Source organism: Sphaeramia orbicularis, chromosome 16 (assembly GCF_902148855.1).
Source record: "Sphaeramia orbicularis chromosome 16, fSphaOr1.1, whole genome shotgun sequence".
NCBI lineage: Eukaryota > Metazoa > Chordata > Actinopteri > Kurtiformes > Apogonidae > Sphaeramia > Sphaeramia orbicularis.
Genome location: NC_043972.1, coordinates 24,195,690 through 24,214,534, shown reverse-complemented (window position 1 = coordinate 24,214,534; position 18,845 = coordinate 24,195,690). Strand labels below are relative to the sequence as shown.

Below are 18,845 nucleotides of genomic sequence, written 5' to 3'. Positions count from 1 at the left end.
ATTATAGAGGTCCAAAATTATTTAAAGATGCCATTATGTAATATTTCTACCTTAAAATATAAAAAATAACCTAAAAGTGCTGATGTTATGTTAAAAATGCCAATGACAAACGGACTGAAAGTATTACATTTATTCACAAGATTAGGCAGATGTATCACTGTGAACGTACATGACCACTAGAGGGAGTGCCAGTCTATCATGGCGATGAACTAACGCCAAAAGATCTTCAACTTGAGAGTGTCGAGATGGGATGAGGACCAGTAAGAAACAACTTTTAGAGTCAATCGCCCCTTTTACACAGCACTTCTGTTATGGGAATATTTCACCTTTATTCTGGAACGACGTCTGTGTAAACGAAATGGTGGGATCATTTGGTCTCACCTTTATCATAGCTCTGTAACATCTCTGAAGGTAGTAACAGAGCCGTGATAAAGGTGGAATCATGATTCTGGAATGCTTTGTAAAAGGAACACCTCTCATTCCGCAACGAAGGTGTGACGTTTTGATGACGTATTGCATGTGCGACCCCTGCACCAGGGGATTTAAAAATGAGTGCGGGCCGTGTACAGTAAACAAACATATCAACGCGACCAGAAAGATGTCGAACTCGGGAGATCCGTGAGCTGTTGTCACTTTGGGTGGAGGACTCTATCCATGCTAACATTTGTGGAACAGTGAAAGACCGACTGAGGTTAGCAACACCGCTACATTCGGGATATTTCTGATGCGGAAGTTATTTGTCACTGATTCCAGAACACATGTCCGCTGTGTAAAAGTCCAGCCTGTCTCACCTCTGTTACTCCTTTTTCTTGGCTGTGGAAATTGGTCAATGGTGGAAAAAAGATGGGATCGCATCTCACCTTTTTTTTTCCAGGATCTCTGTGTAAAAGTGGCTAAAGAAAGTGACAAAGTGATAAAAATAATAGAGGCACTGGCATCGGCAATGGACACAGCTCTAAATGAAAAGAACGGGGTTTAAAGCTGAAATCACAATGTTTCTTCTACACCGGTGAATTTGATTCTGAGGTTTATGAATGTATAAAGTTATTATGTGATGTTATTATCTTTGCTACATTCACTGTTTGTTAATCCACAGTTCAGACTAAACTGTGACAGTTCTGACCTTGTCTGGATGATTCCAGACAGATCTTTAGTGCAGCTACTGACAACACAAACCATACAGAAATCTGAGGTGATTTGTGGCTTTACTATGGATGTATTCTGTCTAAAAAGAGAGCTACGTTAACAGAGCTAGGGCTGTGCAATTAATCGAAATTCAATTACGATTTCGATTATTACACGCAACGATTACAAAAATTATGTAATCGAGAAAAAACAATTATTAATTTTGAGTTGTTTAATTCACACGCACGCAAGCTACCATGAGCTGCTCTGCCCCGCCCCCCTCTAAACTACAGCTGCCTGCTAGCCGGCAGGTCCACCCCAAGAGGAAAGTTGGACCTAGCGGTCTGGAAAAATAGCAGGAGAACCGCAGCAGAAGTGCTTGGTAAACAAAAAAGGCAAGTCAAATTCAATTGTATGGAATCACTTTGGGTTTGATGAAGAGCAAAAACCCATTACGTGCAAAAAGTGTTTCGTAGTTGTGTCCGCACCAACCAGTAACACAGCAAACCTTTTTAACCATCTAAAGTTTAACCACCGCCACCTTTATCATAATCTTATGAAAAACTAAAACACATAAAAAAAAAGCTCCGTCTACAACTTTGTCCGCAATGCAATCTTCAGCCTCCGAATCTCTTTACGCTGCAACTCCCGTATTAACCTAACTGAAACCTCACGGCACGCCACTGAATTTACTATGTTTCATACTACATTGAACATACTTGAATTTATAATTTGCACTTTACGTGACTTTTTTTTTTTTTTTATTGCTCCAGTTCTATGGCAAGTCTAGAGCAGTTTAATTCCAGTGCACTATTTGTTTACAAAAGGAAACATACTTGAATTTACAATATACTTATTTGCATTCAAAGATTTTTTTGTTTCGTACAAAAGTGAACATACTTTGTTTTAATGGTTAAAAGCTTTATTTATATTTAAAGAGTATATCTTACATTGTTTTGCAAGAAAAAAATAAACAACATTAAGGTTAACAAATAATCGTTTTTAATAATCGTGATTTCAATTATTGCTAAAATAATCGTGATTTTTTTTTTCTATAATCGAGCAGCCCTAAACAGAGCTATAATATAAACTATCAGCTGACGGAGTAACTTATATGAGGACTGTAAGAACACAATGCTATTTTCACCCGCTGTGAAAATAACCAGAATAAATTTTTGTTTGAAGGGGAAACCTTGATGATAACAAGATGCAAATATGTGTTAATAATAAGCATCACACTTCATTCAGTGACTGATGCTATCTGTGAGGATGTGGCATTCATTTATTGGTCATTTTGGCTGGTGATTTGGTTTGGTTTTGCCCCTGCTGTTGATAGTCTGGAATATGAGTACTATATCCAACCACTTTAAAGGGCTTGCACCGTTTGTGCAAGAAATTGAAAAAAAGTAATCACTTATCTCCATAACTTTAATTTCTAAAGGCTCATGATGAAGTCTAAATCCATCCCGAAGCAAATAAAAATATGTAATCATTCAAAATAACTTCCACAGAGAAACCAACAGGGGCCATCCACACATTATGCACCCATTCAGGCAAAGCTAATTAAATCATGATAGGATGTGGTGCAACCGGAACTTGACGCTTTAATTCAGCAGGTTTATGTTAATAAAGTTGAAAGCATAACAAGGTTGGTATGAAGCGGCAGGTCAATCAGAGCTGGTCAAGGAGGTGGAGATGTATCTTCAATAAAGCAGGTATTACTGGAAAGAGGTGTTTGATGTCGTCATATTCTGTAAAGAGAGCTTGAATAATTGAGCATAGTGTTTTTGTGGAAGGTTCCATGAAACTATATCCATTATTCTGGACGAGTACACTGCCTCTGGGAGAGATGCCACAGCCAGATTCAATCTCCAGATAAAAATCACTGTGTTTAAAATGGAACTGCGCGTGCCACTTCTATTCCTTTCCCACTTGGCAGTAAACTTGGATGAACCCTGGCTTGAAATCTCCCGCACTTACTGGCTGGGACTATTTGCTGGTTGGCACAAAGCCTGACTTCAATAGATTTCTCCCTACTTCTTCTGTAGTTCTTTATCTTCTCAAGGTAGACAGGTGGGTGTTGTTGTGACACTAAGTTTATGTCGTTGTTCTTGTCTGTTTGAGATCACAGTATGTTAGGAAAAGGCATGTAAATCTGTGCTTGGATATAAATGTCAAGTGTGTATCTCGGTGCATATTTATGCAGGTAAATTTATGTACATGTGTTCAATGTATGCTGGCCAAAAAAATATATGAAAAAGAAAAGCCAGTTTCTGAGCAGACTGTGTACGTGAATAAATAACCATGAAGCAATGACCTCATAAATACCACATACCTAAGTCTTTATATGTCAGAAAAAAGGAGGGAATGCATAATATGGAATGTTGATGTTATGTTCATTCTGCTTTTTTTGATCAAACACATGTACTGTGGATGACCTGTACTAGAATACCATTATTTGTAGAAGGAACATTCATTAAATTGCTTTGTTTTTATAACTCACCAGGGGTCTGAAACTGGTATGCATTATGCTCAGCAAATTAAAAAGACTGGTAGATGGGGGGCATACTGTATCTATGCCCCCAAATGAAATCATTGGCCTGAGGGTTTGCATGATATCTTTGAAAGAATCTCAAACAACCTTTGAGCAATTATTCATAAGGCATTTGTTATGTTTGAAAGATCAATATATTTAACCAGCATTAAATGAAAAGGAAATAGCCTTTTTGTTTGAATTACTGCATCATTATAGACAAATGTAATGAATGTATACAGCATAAAGGTTTAGAAATGCATGGAAAAGTTACCCAAAGATCAGAAATTAGGCTTTCTATTGGAAACAATCTGCCATAATCTGGTACAACCCACCTAAATTAGGGAGGGAAATGTGCTCCTTTTGGATGGATCAATATAGATAGGCAGATGCTATATGCAGTGGGTGACAGACATTAGAATAAGTAATGACCGGGAAAAAAGAGACACCAACCGTTTTGGTGCACCTGCTCCATCCTTTTTGGATGTGGATTTTGGTGTGTCTGTGTGTTTGTGTGTGTGTGTGCATGCATGGTTGAAGCGAAGGTTGGAGGATGAGGACGCTTACCAACACACGTGGGCACAGTGCCGTTCCACTGGGCCAGGGCATTGGGCACGGCCTCACACCTGATGGCGTTGGAGCCGTGCAGCGTGTAGCCTGGATTGCATTCAAACAGTACCGCCATACCGATGCCAAAATCGTTCCCTATTCGCTTCCCAAACCGAGGCTCAGGGACAGAGCTACACTGTGTCGCACTTGTCCTGGGAACAGCTAGAGATAAGAGGGGAGGAAGAGACCATGAGAGGAAGAACTACAAAGGCAAAGAGCAGTGGGTGGGTGTGGTCAGCAGAAAGACGACAGGGACACGAAGAGATTGACTGACAAAACGGCTGAGAGAAATGCTTATGTCCCGGTGTATCTCCACTTACGCCGTTAGTCACCCTCATCTGCTTTGCCAGGACAGGCTTTCTGACTCTACATTATCCTGTTCTGCTCAGCCATGCCCAGCCCGAAACCAATGGCACAAAGCTGAACAGTCCTTAAGGTGATGAGTGCAAGGCTCAAGCAAAAAAAAAAAAATCTGGTAAAATATCAAAAAAGCCAGTCTTACCTTGGTAAACAAAATGAAATCCTTTGGCTGTGTCTGTGCCATTTGTGGTAAATTTCAGTGTGATTTTATTTCCCGAACTCAAAGGCAGAGTCTCGCCTAAAATGCAAGAAGAAATACGATTAAAAGCTTTGAACGTAACGTCTACAACAGATACTGTTTGAGTTTAATTTGGTATGTAAATATTTCTGCTATTTTCATGTACATCAGTACATCCTCTGTGTCATACTGGGAGAATGCAGATCTGCTCATTTTCTAAGCGTTTACATTGTGTCACAGCCTCAGCAAGTAGACTGTGACAACAATTTACAGCAGCTGGTTTGCGTTTGTTATTTTAATTGGAATCTCAGTGGTGAATTCAATCGCAATCATATGGCATTGTGCATCACCATGTGTTTCATTTTATGATTAGTGAAACGGAAGAAAAAAATATTGCTTCTTGGCAGCATAAAGATGCTAACTTTTCAGGTTTTTAAATTGCCTGGGAAAATGTGTATTTTATCTGAAGTGAGATGTGCACTGTCCTGACTGCCCTGCTGTAAAATGCTGCGCTTGACAAAACTACTCATACCTGGAGCTTACGGCTTAAATAAGACTATACTTTAGGGTTGCAGACTTATGTTTTCACCTGAGTGTGAGCCATAGATGGAGGACAGAAGTGCAGAATCTATGGAGGATCCATCATAGATCTCGACCACATCAGTTGCCAGTGTCTGGAAAACCACGAACTGACCAAAAAGCACTGCAAGGAAAAGAGGGAATGGGGGAGACAGAACAGGGTCAGAAAATATGATAGCAGATTTTTTTTTTTTTATGCAATCAACGTCCTGTCCCTGCAGGCAATTATCAGGAAAGCTGAGCTGAATTTTTTTAAAAAGCACGTAGTTCAGTCCTTTCAAAAAAAATCTGGTTTGTGCTTTGACAACTTTAACAAGTTGCAGGTTAATGTTCTACTGGATTGAACCCCTTTTTTCTTAAAGGGCAACGCGTGCTTATTTCAACAACAATTTCAGCAATTAGTCATGAGAAACAACTTAAAATGTCTCATTAAAATTTTCAGAACTATTTAATTTGTCACCCCCATTTAGCTCTCATAAGCAGCTTTATACACACATAGAAGGGTTTATCACATACAAGGCCTCAAAACAGCAATTCATCCCACTTACAAAAGACATGAACAAATGATGTAAAAAGTAAAAAACATTGTGGAATTTTCAGTTTACAGGTCACTATTTTTTTCGAGCAGAGCAGCGATTCTGAGAAAATCTTTACTTGACATTTCACAAACAAATCTAAAGAGATAACCTGAATTTTTGTGCATCTCCAGTCTCATGTGCCATGACCTGAATGACATGAAGAGAATGGCCTCCTCCTAATTCAATGCCCAATACTTCAGTACTAGTTGATGTGAGACATATTCATTCCAGATACAGATTAATTCTATTTAAAAGATTATATGCAGACTGCATTACTCTGAAATTAAACTCAATAAAATATTCCATTTCTCCCTTGTGTGATAGATGTGGTACTGCAGAATGATCACTAGTGCATTTATTCTGGCACTGCCAAGTATTAGGGAGTTTAAGAGGTGATATATTTAACCGTGCTTTTAAACAAAATGGAATTTTGAAAAGACAGGGGCCTTTTCATCCAATCAAAAACAGGTTGTCATTGCTGGTACGGTTGTAGCAACAAAAATGTTTGAAGCAGTGTCTTAATGAGATGCTTTCGATTGCTAAGATGGAACATGTTCGTCATGATGTTATAAACAATACTACTACTGAAAGGCTTGGAGACCATTTGTGCAAAACAAGACTGTGCAACTACACCTTCTGTGATATTTATTCATCGATTTGTTTCCCCCTTTCACACAAACTGTTTTGTTCTGTATATTGATTGACAGTTTGGTACTCTGGCAATTACCCTTCCATGTGTGTCTATGTTGTTATAGACTTTGTGAATTATTGTTAAAAAGCTAAAAATCAAAATAAGTAAAAAAAAAAAAAAAAAAGACTAAAAGAAACTTAAACTCAAGTTAAACTATTAAACCTAACTATTATCTATGTACAGCTCCAGTGACTAAATGATAAATCATGAATCGTGACCACTCTACAGACTACCAAATCAGTCTAGGCAGCAGATATGTCACACTCTGGGAAATTCAAGAGGAGGGCATACGGACAATGTCTGCGTCAACTCTAACCTTTAATTTAATCAAAGTGCCTTTACCTAATGACATGGCATGTTAGATCAGTGCTGCTGATCACAAAAGTAATAATTGAATTTTATTCTGAGTAAAAAGCAGGGCAGGAAAGTACAGAGAGCTTATGATAATGAACAGTGGATTATTTAAATAATGCAGGCATGAATATTTCCAATTAAGCATCCCTGATTATATCAATGTGTACACACCCTTGAAAATAATGTGATCTTCCTCAAATGATATGACGACATGGCCGACTGGATCACTACCTCTGTGATACTGGGTGTGTTTGTGTCTGTGCAGCTGTGCATGTGTAGTATGCATGTGTATTAAGAAAGGCAGAAAGCATTGCCTACCATGCTCTCTGGTGCAAACACATCATAAGAACGACAGGCATTGTTTGTGCACTTACCCCTCTGTTCCCTTTATCCTGATAAAGATGGTGATCATAATATCCACAATGCATCTATTTTTATACAAACCAAAAGGCTAATCTTTCAACTGTACTGCCTGTTCTATTAATACATATTTATATCATCTACATCTATATCTATATCTATAGCCAAACTGTTAATGGTCGAATAAGAGATACACAAAACAAACTGTTTCTACACAAATTGTCAACACACCATCTCATAATAAAATAGTCCTATACCTGTCATAAAAGAAGCACTCACACTGTGCTTATATTTTATTCCCAACTATCTCACCCAATTTCAAAAATTCAGTAGGTGCTGAGGTTAACTCCATTTCACATAGTGAGTAAATAATTAACACTTCCACTGCTGAAGCACAGAGACAATAAAAATGCAAAGTATCATGTTTTATAGAAGTTAAATCTATTGGGTATTGTAGTCCTAAATGGGAAGGCCTTAATATCAAGAGTTAGTGCAGCTTTAGAAGCATTAATATTGCAGTGAGCTATGGGGAGGGGGGGGGTAGTAGTAGCCAAAAAAGCAATTGGCAGCCTATATTTTCTTGGCTCTTTCAGCTGTCTGCAGACAAATCAGCAGTGGAGAACTTGCAGATAACACACCTGACTAAAACAAGTTAGGGAATGTGACAACTGGGCAGAGCATCTGTTCTGAGTGGTAAACAGACAAGTGGGTTGACAATAAATGGGTCATGTTTTGAGGTGTGCATTTTAAATGGCATGCTGTGAAATGAAAGTAGGTAAAGGTGTGTTGGCGCGGTAATAGTATTCACCAATGTGTTCGTTACATCCACATGCCTTAAAGCAAAGTACACACGAGATCCACCTAAAAGGACATGGACAAAAAAAACAAAAACATGGGTAACAGAGGCAGCTTCTAAAGGTAAAAACTAGCGGCATATGTTTGTCCTTCTGGCTATGAATTATGGAGTAGCTTTCTGTCATTTTCACTTTGTAGCAGTGTGGATCTCCTCTGGCATGTTGCCTCACAGTTTAGTCCTCAAAACCATCATACTAACCATGTAACTACGAAAGAAGCAGAAAAAGAAAGAACAAGAAGCAAACTCAAAAACAAAACTGAGAATCCAAATGTCCCCTTACAGCCACTGGAGGCAATGCTGCACCATGTTTCCCATGAGAGGGAGCTTTGGACTGAAAACACGAGTCTGACCGGGTGTCAGTGTTGAGGAGATGGAGTGAGCAGAGAGGAGAGTATGGGTAGGAGAAACCATCCCCATGTTTATATAATAAGGGTATCTTACTACTAGTTCTGTGTGACTTAAAACAGAACACACAAAACAGGCAAAGACAAATGACAGGCAAAAAAACCACTGACAAAGCAAAAAAACAAAAAATGCAAATGCATACACACACATACACGCACATAAGGTGTGCTCACACAGAGCAGCACAGACAGTCCTGTTTCTTTATCTGTTGAGTAGTGAGAATGCCTATGGCTGAACCCGAGTCTGAATAAGAGATGATTTTACCCTTAGGGACAGCTCACTGCTGTGGTATTAGCATACCAACACTGTGCTATGTTGAATGGGCTACACTCCCCTGCTTCGCGAACACACATACACAGAATCTCAAACAGACACACATGTACGCACACTCTCACAAGTACAGTGTCGTTCATTTCTGCCTCTAATCCAAAGGCAGCCATGCATGACACCAATCTGCTCCTTTGCTGTAATCACGTCCAGATATTAAGTCAATAAATCATTGTAAACTTGTTACCTAATTTATGCAGGACTATGATGAATCTTTTGTCCTCTGGGTCTAGTCATGCTAATGTAACGCACCGCACATGAACAATGGCCAGAGTTTTATGCCAGCATCTTAACCTTGAATTATCCTAAAGTAGTTAAGTGTCTCCAATCACATACCACTTTGAGTATTAGATCAGGATATTAGTGCTTTTCTGTCTCAGGACCGCTATGCCTGCTGGGTAATGATAATGTTGAAATATATAGGTTAGTTTCTCATTTGATGTAATCTAATTTTCCTTATTTATGGAAGCAATGTTATTTTCAAAATACTACAGGAGGCAAACACGTTTCCATCCAGGTTCACTATACATGGACAAAAGTATTAGGACACATTATAATTAGAATAGTTTTAAGTGTTCTACCTGTTTGTTTCTGCAATATTTGTCACATTCTGAACATATATAATCATTTTAAACCACAAGTAACTGCCACTTGGAAAGAAAAAATAGCCTTTAACTTAAGACAAATATCAATTTGACAATTAGTGTAATAATTATTGACAACTGACTTCAACATTTTTGTCATGATAATGATAATATTCCACATCAACAGGACAGGAATGGGAAGTCCCACAAGCTGCAGGAGTGATCCCAGAACTTTTTTGTCCATATTACAAATTTTAATAGAATTTCCAGTTAAAAATGCAAATGTATGTGCATATTTATCAACTACTGATATGTGAGTTTTAAGAGTTTTTCATCAACATTATGGCTCAAAACTTTGCCAGTGAGTGTTGTGTAAATAATATATCTGCAAGAGGAAATACCAAATGAGATATGGTCAGAGGGATGAAAATCTCAGTTGTACAAAAAACTCACTATTCTGGAGGGATTTTTGTTGGAAAAGTCTGGTCCGCTTCTTTATAACACCTGTACGAAAATCACATATTTTTGAAGTTCCATTTTCTTGCTGGAGGGAGTGCGGATCACTTGAGGCAGATCAAGCACATGTATTCTGGTCCTGTCCTGGTATTGTTGGCTTTTGGGGAAATATGATCAAATTGATGTATTCAGTTTTTGGTGTTCATTTTGATATGTCATTGGCTACTTTGTATTTTAGCCTTCCCCCAGAGGAATTATGGAAAAGTAATGTACTGCTGGCTGCAGGCAAAAAAGCCATCACCAAATATTGGCTAAAAAAAAGAATCCTCCCTCAATCTCCTTGGTGATAAAAATTGTCAATCACATCCATTTAATGGAAATGATGACCTACAATCTCTGCCTACAACAACACAAGGGTGTAAAGTATTGGAAAAAATGGGTCTGTTTCATCAAATCTGTGGACAGTAAACAGTATGTAATTGTCTGAATGTACCTGTGACAATTTCTATGTTTGTTTCTATGTTTGTTTTATCCCTTATACTAAAACAATAAAAAAAAAAAAAAAATGAATGAAGTCCAAAAAAATATACAGGGTGGGGAAGCAAAATTTACAATGAACATTTAGTTGTTTTTTCTCAGCAGGCACTACGTCAGTTGTTTTGAAACCAAACATATATTGATGTCCTAATTATACCTAACACTATTATCCTTACCTTTTCAGAAACTTTTGCCCATATGAGTAATCACGAAAGCAAACGTCAAAGAGTGTGCGATTTCCTGAATGCACTCGTCACACCAAAGGAGATTTCAAAAATAGTTGGAGTGTCCATAAAGACTGTTTATAATGGAAAGAAGAGAATGACTATGAGCAAAACTATTACGAGAAAGTCTGGAAGATACTATTAAAGAAGAATGGGAGAAGTTGTCACCCCAATATTTGAGGAACACTTGCACAAGTTTCAGGAAGTGTGTGAAGGCAGTTATTGAGAAAGAAGGAGGACACATAGAATAAAAACATTTTCTATTATGTAAATTTTCTTGTGGCAAATAAATTCTCATGACTTTCAATAAACCAATTGGTCATACACTGTCTTTCAATCCCTGCCTCAAAATATTGTAAATTTTGCTTCCCCACCCTGTATACTTTGTGAGCTGTTAATCATTCCTATATATAGTACATGAATGCTGTTATTAACATAGCTGTTATTTTGCCCCATTATTCTGTTTTCTACTTTGCTTATATCATGTAAAGTATACCATAACAAGAACTATATAAATAACAATCTTTTTCCTCTTCCTGTCATCATCATCATTTTCTTTATATATGAAGAGCTGACAGACAAAAATGTTTATTTGGTTAAAAAGCAAAAGCTTATGTTTGTGCCTCCACATCTTTCTCAGAATTGCTGGTTTGTCAAAACCCAGGTGCGCAGTTATTACGGCTATTTCCAATCTAGTATATAATTTAAATATAAATGTATGAAATCAGTGGCCCTTTGCAGTCTCCTTATTGCTCCACACACACTGTAATTATCAGTTCTCTCAGATTTGCTTTTGTTTGACTTTGTATTTCCATCTTATTAATATATAAGCATTTTCAGAGTTTTTCTCCACGTATTTAAGATGCGAATAAGAACATCTGGATGAAAAAAGACTGCTTTCATCCATAGCAGTTTCTTCAACATTAATACATTCAAGAGCTGTTGAATTACTCCCGTGATTAATTCACAGTTAAGATATGCATGGTCACATATTAGAAGCATTACAGAAAATACAGACACCGTACAAGGGCACATTCATTTTATAACACAAACATAGCTAGAATTGCATAAGAGATTTTTGCTTCAATGCAGCCAAGTTCTTTGAGGCATGGATTCAACAAAGTGATGGTGCCCACTCTTTGGTTCATTCTGACTCAATACGCACAGTTCCTGCAGGTATTTTGCCACCGCGTTCACACTGTGAAAACCCTTTGCCACTACATCTCAAAAATGCTGCATTGGGCCCGGATCTGAAGAAAGTGTAGTAAATTAAAATCACTGTCATGTTCCTGGAACCATTTTGGGATGTGAAGTGCTTTTGTGACAAGGCTCGTTATCCTGCTGGAAGTATCCATTTGAAAGAGAGGAGCCTGTGACAATGAATGGATGCACCTGGTCAGTCCCAATGTCTATAAGAATGCTGTGGTGTCTCGACAGTGCTCAGACAGTCATAGTGGGAGTAGTGTGTGCCAAAAAAAAAAAAAAACATCCGTACACCATTACACCACAGCAAACAGCCTGTCCTGCATTTCTCTGGGAAGAACTTTCCACCTGTAACTTTAGTTTCTCCCCTGATACTTTAACCACATCTCTAAGATTCAGACCATGTCCACACGAAACCGTATCTCTTCCTATCCAATCTTTTTCTTTGTCATTTTCAAAAAAAGTTGTCAGTAAACACAGAGTCGTTTCAAGAAACATGTGTGACCGCATGAAACCACTGAAAACAACTGAAAACGATGTAGTACAAATGCCAGGCCTGTATGTGGTGTTGTAATGCTCTCGCAAAAAAAAAAAACAGAGAAGAAGATGTAGAGCATTTGCATAAAGCTTGCTTGGTTCTACCAGGTCTGATCCAAGATTTCCTTCTGGTTGCCCCTCTCCACGGTAGATCCAAGAGCATGTAGTGAATATTGTTAGCTATGGTTGTTTGTTGCTCATTGTAATGAAAGAGTAGCTGAAGATTTGGATTCAATATTTCCAATAAGCTCAATAGCTGTTGAAGCACAAGGACTACTCTGTACTCCACCATTGTTGTTGTTGTTGTTATGAGAGAGGTGGAGCTATAACATCCTTATTTTAGAAAAGTTGCGGTTTGGTTGTACAAACGAAGACGCAAAACCAGCGATTTCTAATTTATCCACTCTGGGACTCTTTTTCAAAAAGTTGTAGTTTCAGTGACTGAAAGCGCCGGTTTCATGCGAACAAAAGGCCTATTCCAGTGTTTTTCAACCTTTGGGTCATGACCCCACATGGGGTCATCTGGAATTCAAAAGGGGTCACCTGAAATTTCTAGTAAATGATAAAAAATTTAAAAACTTACGAATAAAAAAAAAATATATGGTGAGTTGACAGAGACAATCCCAATCCATAAAAGACATGACAAACTGTGAAGCTGAAACTGAAGCACTGTGGTACTGTTTATCTTTCAAATGTTCATTGTGGTCAGTTTCAGATGCTGCAGCTCTTTCATAATTCATAGTTTGAGTTCTTGTTTGTTCAGGATTAAATGTCAGCCTTGTAAATCCAAGCTGGACTGACTGTACATATCCTGACCAAGGAAAATAAAACCTTCACTTTGTGCAGTAATCTACACCTGGCTTTTCTGCCTCCATCCATAGTAATATACATTATATAGACTAAATGTCATCTAAAATTAATGTTTATTTGCAACATAGTGTAGCAAACTATTACATGATCAAAAACAAGTTAATTTTAGCAAAAAAATTTCTCCATTTTGAATGTCTGGGGTCGCCAGAAATTTGTGACAAGACTGAAACCGTCTTCGCATGGACAGGGGTTCAATTTTTCATTACCATCTTGCACAAAAAATTGTAAAAGACCACTATACTCACCAATTAGACAAGGCAGCATGCTTCAGTATATTTTTCATTAAGTAAGCACAACTCATATAGAAATGCTTTTTAAATTAAGAATATTTCTGAACAGAATGTAGAGAACAGAATGACCCTGAAAGTAAATTCCTTATAAATGCCACAATTACTGTGTGTCAGTGGATATACAGAAGAATCATTATTCTTTAATAGCTGAGGATTTTTTTTCTTTCAGAAGGTTATATAAATACCAGAAAAACCCACACATTCGTCCTTCTTTGTAAAGAGAAAATAACAGAAAAGAAGAAGCCGGAGGCAGACAACATATCTGATTGGCTTAATGCTGTTGGCCCTCCAATATAAACTTTGGCTGCACTTTTCAGTTTTCACATGGCTTCTTTATCATCTCAGCTTTTTGGACAGAGTGCTTTTCCTGTCAAAAACAAGGGCATATGCTGCAGATAGGATCATTACAATACAGCAAGGAAGAAAAATGTCATAATCCTAAAGCAGGTTCCGTCTCTGTCCCCCGTCCTCTCTTACATATTTTGATTTTTTTCTGACAGAATGAATAAGCATGAGGATGCTCAGAAGCTGAGTGGTTATGGCACTCAACACGAACTACAATGTCTCCACTTCGACCCTCAGCTCATCATTTCCACCCTGATTTCCTGTCATCTCTCCGCTGCCTTAACTAATGTGGGCATATAACACCAGTCAGACCAATCACCAGCCGAAGCATCTGTAGTATAAATGCTTAAAATAGACTGAAGGGACTATGTTAGTGTGTTGGAATTTTTTTTCACTCTTTTGATATTTAATGTAGACAAACCAATCTACTTCTGGATTGCCTTTGGGTAATTTTAATCAGTGGTATTAGTTCCAGTCACAGGGGGTGCAGAGATTTTCACTGCTGCATCACAATAAGACAGATTCATATGGCTTCTTTGTGTCATCCACAGACAAACGACTTGAGCTCACAGGAGACTCTGTGGTGAAATTTATTTAGATAGCACACAGAGTACGATAAAAATCACACCAAATATCAATTACCATTATTGTCAAAGAAATTGAGAAGGAAAATTGATTCAGACAGTCCTGCAGTTTAAAAACACACATCTGAAATACAGATTATATCTCCTTTAGATGCATATAATACTAAAACTACTCATTCTCAACTCTCAGCATGTTGCATGAATCAAAAGAACTACTTAGGTCCTCTTTGCAATTTAAACTACATACATATAATTAGGTAAGTGTTAAGTATTACATAACTTACTCGTGATACCGACATTAATTAAAGAAACAGCAGTTATCAGATATTCTTAATATATTTCACGTATCTGGTACAAAAGCACGTCTCTTGAGACATAAAGCACTTAAAGTGTAGCAACAGTAGCCTAATGAAGTAAGCACAAGGTAATTGTTTTTATGTTGGCATCATGAAACAGCATCATAAATCAATTTTACATGAAGCAAAATTGCTTTCAGGGCGATGATGTTCGGCTTAAGACTTTAGTGAGATGGCATAGAATTCATATCATGATTCTTAGTATTGCAAACTATGCAAGTACGCAAAAAGTCTATTCACATAAATATACTTAACACCATTAAAAACATATGGTCCAAACATGTGATGTAATTTCCAGAAAATGATTTGCTCAGGTGCCTATTTTATATATGTTGCTCACGAGATGAGTACCAGTTAACAGCTGTATTTTTTTTCCATTACACACACGATGTCGGCGTTTGGACTAATCCCTTAATTTCGGACATTGAGTCAAATCTCTTGTACAGAGTCACGCTTGACTGGTAACTTTAGGTGTGGTCAATAGTCTATATAAAGGCAGCAAAGAAAACAGCTAAATATTTTTGCCAGCTCAAAATGCCACGATACAACAGAGAGAACGTGCCATTGGCATGTTACGAGCAGGTCTGAGCCGTGGTGAAGTCGTTCGCCGTCTGCGCTGTCATCGCAGTACAATCAGTCGTCTGAGTGCCAGAGAATATTAGACAGGCTCGGATCCCTCAGGACAGGAACATGAGATCAGTTCCACGTGTTGTCACTGCACTGCTTGTTTGGAAGCCAGAGGTGAACATGCACGATATTGAATGATGACACTTTCAATTTCTGAGTAACTGTATTCAGTGACTGAATAAACGTGTTAAGTTGATCACAATTTGTCCACAATTCATTCTCTGATGACCAAAGCTTCCCTCTTTAATATGAAGGTAACCCCAAATCAGTTAAATTAATACATCTCCAAATATACACATTATTCTGACCCGTGCATTTTTAATGGCACTAAGTATATTTTTGTACATACATATATGTATGTATAAAGGCCAGCTATTGGGTTTCTAAATGAAAAGTCTGAAGAGTTCTCCAAGTTTTGTTCCTCTATTTCTAATTCAGTTCCCTTTTCTTCCTCAATCACTACATTAATCACTTCCCCCGTATTTTCATACACCAAGTCTTGGTTGATTTTCCAGCACCTGTACAACTGACTCATCAAGGTACATACATGGATATATAATGTCCTTCTGCATTCACACACGGCTCATTACTGTGCCAGTTATACTTTCCCTTATCTTGATGACATTTACAATTTTGATTTTTTACCGATAGATTATATTGAGATTGCATGAGTAATCAGGAAAATGCAGTTTTACTAATTATGCCTTGTCTGACAGTTATAGGCTTCATACTTGGTCTCTCCGTGTGTTAAGAAATTATTCTTAAGAACTAAAACTCTGTTAATCCTACTCAGATCATTGAAGTGAATATCTAAACTAACTATATATTATGTATGAAAATCAAGCAATGTATTGTTTTTCATAATTTTACCTGATAATATATTTGTTTTTCATTTAGCTGTAATTAGAGTAACATAAAACAAAACAAAACAAAACAAAAACATTTTTAACCCATAAAAACCCAAACAGCCACCGGTTACCAAAACCATCTACTGATCTAAATTGTTTAATTACTGTTGACCCATTAATCCTATCAATACATCTAAATAATTGTTGTAAAATGCAGTTTGTCATCTTTCATGGTCATCACATATGACCCATTTGGACGTTCAGAGGCTCCGTAGTGAACATGGAAAGACTGTCATCTTCTACAACATTAATTCACCAGTAAAACCCGTGGAGTTGAATCAATGACAGTAGATGGACACACTTGGTTTATGTTCAATTAATGATAGATTTCATAGAAAAAGTCAATTTTTCTCTGGTTTTCTCTGTTTTTGATATAATAAACCTCAAGATTAATCTGAGCTTTTATGAACATTTACAAGATCAGCAAATTAAATAATGGAAAATACCTGATTTTGACTGGAAAAAATGCAAAACAGAGGATAATATTATAATAAATGGAGATAAATCACTTAAAAAGGTTTAACAGAGAGAAAAAATTCATTCGGGAAGCGATACAAAAGTAGCACTGGGTCTTTATAGGTTAAGAAAGTCAGGTTACATGGCAGTGATGGCTCAGTCAAACCTAACTCACAGTCGCTCAGCAGCTATCATGTTGGCCATGCTGTAAAAAGCAACAGCTTAGGACGCCACTAATGTAGCTGGAATGTGATGTAAGCTCACAGCCACTGAATCAACTACATGTGCCTTAAGGCAAAATATGCACAAAGGCCAGAAAGGGTGTTAAAGACACTCACAGCCCAGGCAATTGTGAAAGGTAAGGAAAATGGCAGCATATGTTTGTCCTTCTGGTAATGAATTATAGAAGAGCTACCTGTCGTCTTTGCTTTGCGGCAGCCCGGGCCTTCTGAGAATCTGGGCTGTGACAGCATACACAAGCCTCATTTACAGAAACCAGAAGGATTGTATGACAGCACTGACACATATATTTTTAATGACCCATTAGCAATGTGCTATTTGGCAAGGAGTCTGAGGCTGCACCTTGGCACAGGCTGTATTAGGTCTGTGTTGGACTGAGTGCTGTGGGCACTGGTCAGTTCGAGACTGAACAGAGGACGGGGTAAAGACAGTAACTCCCAGTGTAAAGTTTACGTGCACTGTTGTGGTATTTATAACAGATTTTACTTGTCGACTTTGAGAATGTTGTATAGTACTTTTTGAAGACATATGTGACAGCTAGAACAGTGGGTATACAAGAATATCAACCCATAAAGACCCAGTGCTACTTTTATGTCAGTTCCCAAATGAAACGTTCTCTATATCTAACCTTTCTTAAGTGATTTATCACCATTTATTATATTATTATTCTCTGTATTTTGTATTTTTGCATTTTAGCAACACTAATATGTATTCTAGTGCCAATGGCAAAGATTTGTGCCTGGTCAAACAAAGCAGATACCATACTTATCTCTGTACACATGTATTGAATAAATTGTATTGGTTAATTCTACAGATGTTTTTAGTTCATTAGTTTTTACTCTTGTACTTTCTTCTACATCTGGTTTGCTATTGTACAATTAGCCTATTTTTCTATTTATTTATTTATGTATTCCTCTCTCTCTTTTTTCTCTTTTTCTTTCTTTTATATCTTAATCTTATTCTAGGAAATGTTATTGTACTTTTAGAATGTAAGCCCCTTTTTATGTACTTGGCTGTAACCGTTCAGTCTGACCAAACTTTCGTATATCCATCATGTCAAACGGTTTTCTTCCAGTGTATTAGCACTTCATAATCTATGTGATGTTTTATTATGTTGGTCTTTGTCCAGGACAACAGATGGAAATGAGCTTTTCTGCTAAATCTGGTGCATGCATCTTGTTCTTTGCAACTAATGCCAAAACACACTGTCCTGTAACTAACTAAATAAATACAAATACAAATAAATCAGGTATTTTCCTGTATTTAATTTACTGATCATGAAAACATTCATAAAAGCTCAGACTAAAGTTGAGGGTTATTATATCAAAACTGAAAAAACTGATGAAAAAGTGACTTCTGTGTCTTCAAGTGTGCCCATCCACACTGTAAGCCCAGATTTTGTATTCACTAAAATGCTTTAATTACAATGTACTTACATGATTTAAGTTTTATTACATTGCTATAAAATGTTAAGTATATTTTACTAATTTGTAGACACAGTCGGAAGTACGAAAAAGTTTAAGTTGAATGGATTTAAATCGCTAAGTTTTAGTCATGACCACACCTTTTTATCTCCACATTGCATTGTGGGTATTGGGCATGTTGTTGAAAATGTGTTATTTTTCTGTGCAGGGGTTCAACGGGGTTGTGGTGTTAGTGTTAATTTGGACTTA

At 37.3% G+C, this 18,845-nt stretch overlaps 1 protein-coding gene across 1 annotated transcript in view; it reads right to left on the bottom strand.

Moving 5' to 3' along the window:
* LOC115435868 (CUB and sushi domain-containing protein 3-like) overlaps positions 1-18,845 on the bottom strand; it is a 296,702-nt gene that overhangs the window by 117,249 nt on the left and 160,608 nt on the right. The window contains 3 exon segments of the mRNA XM_030158480.1: positions 4,226-4,429; positions 4,770-4,865; positions 5,395-5,508. Of these exon segments, the coding sequence (XP_030014340.1) occupies positions 4,226-4,429; positions 4,770-4,865; positions 5,395-5,508 (414 nt within the window).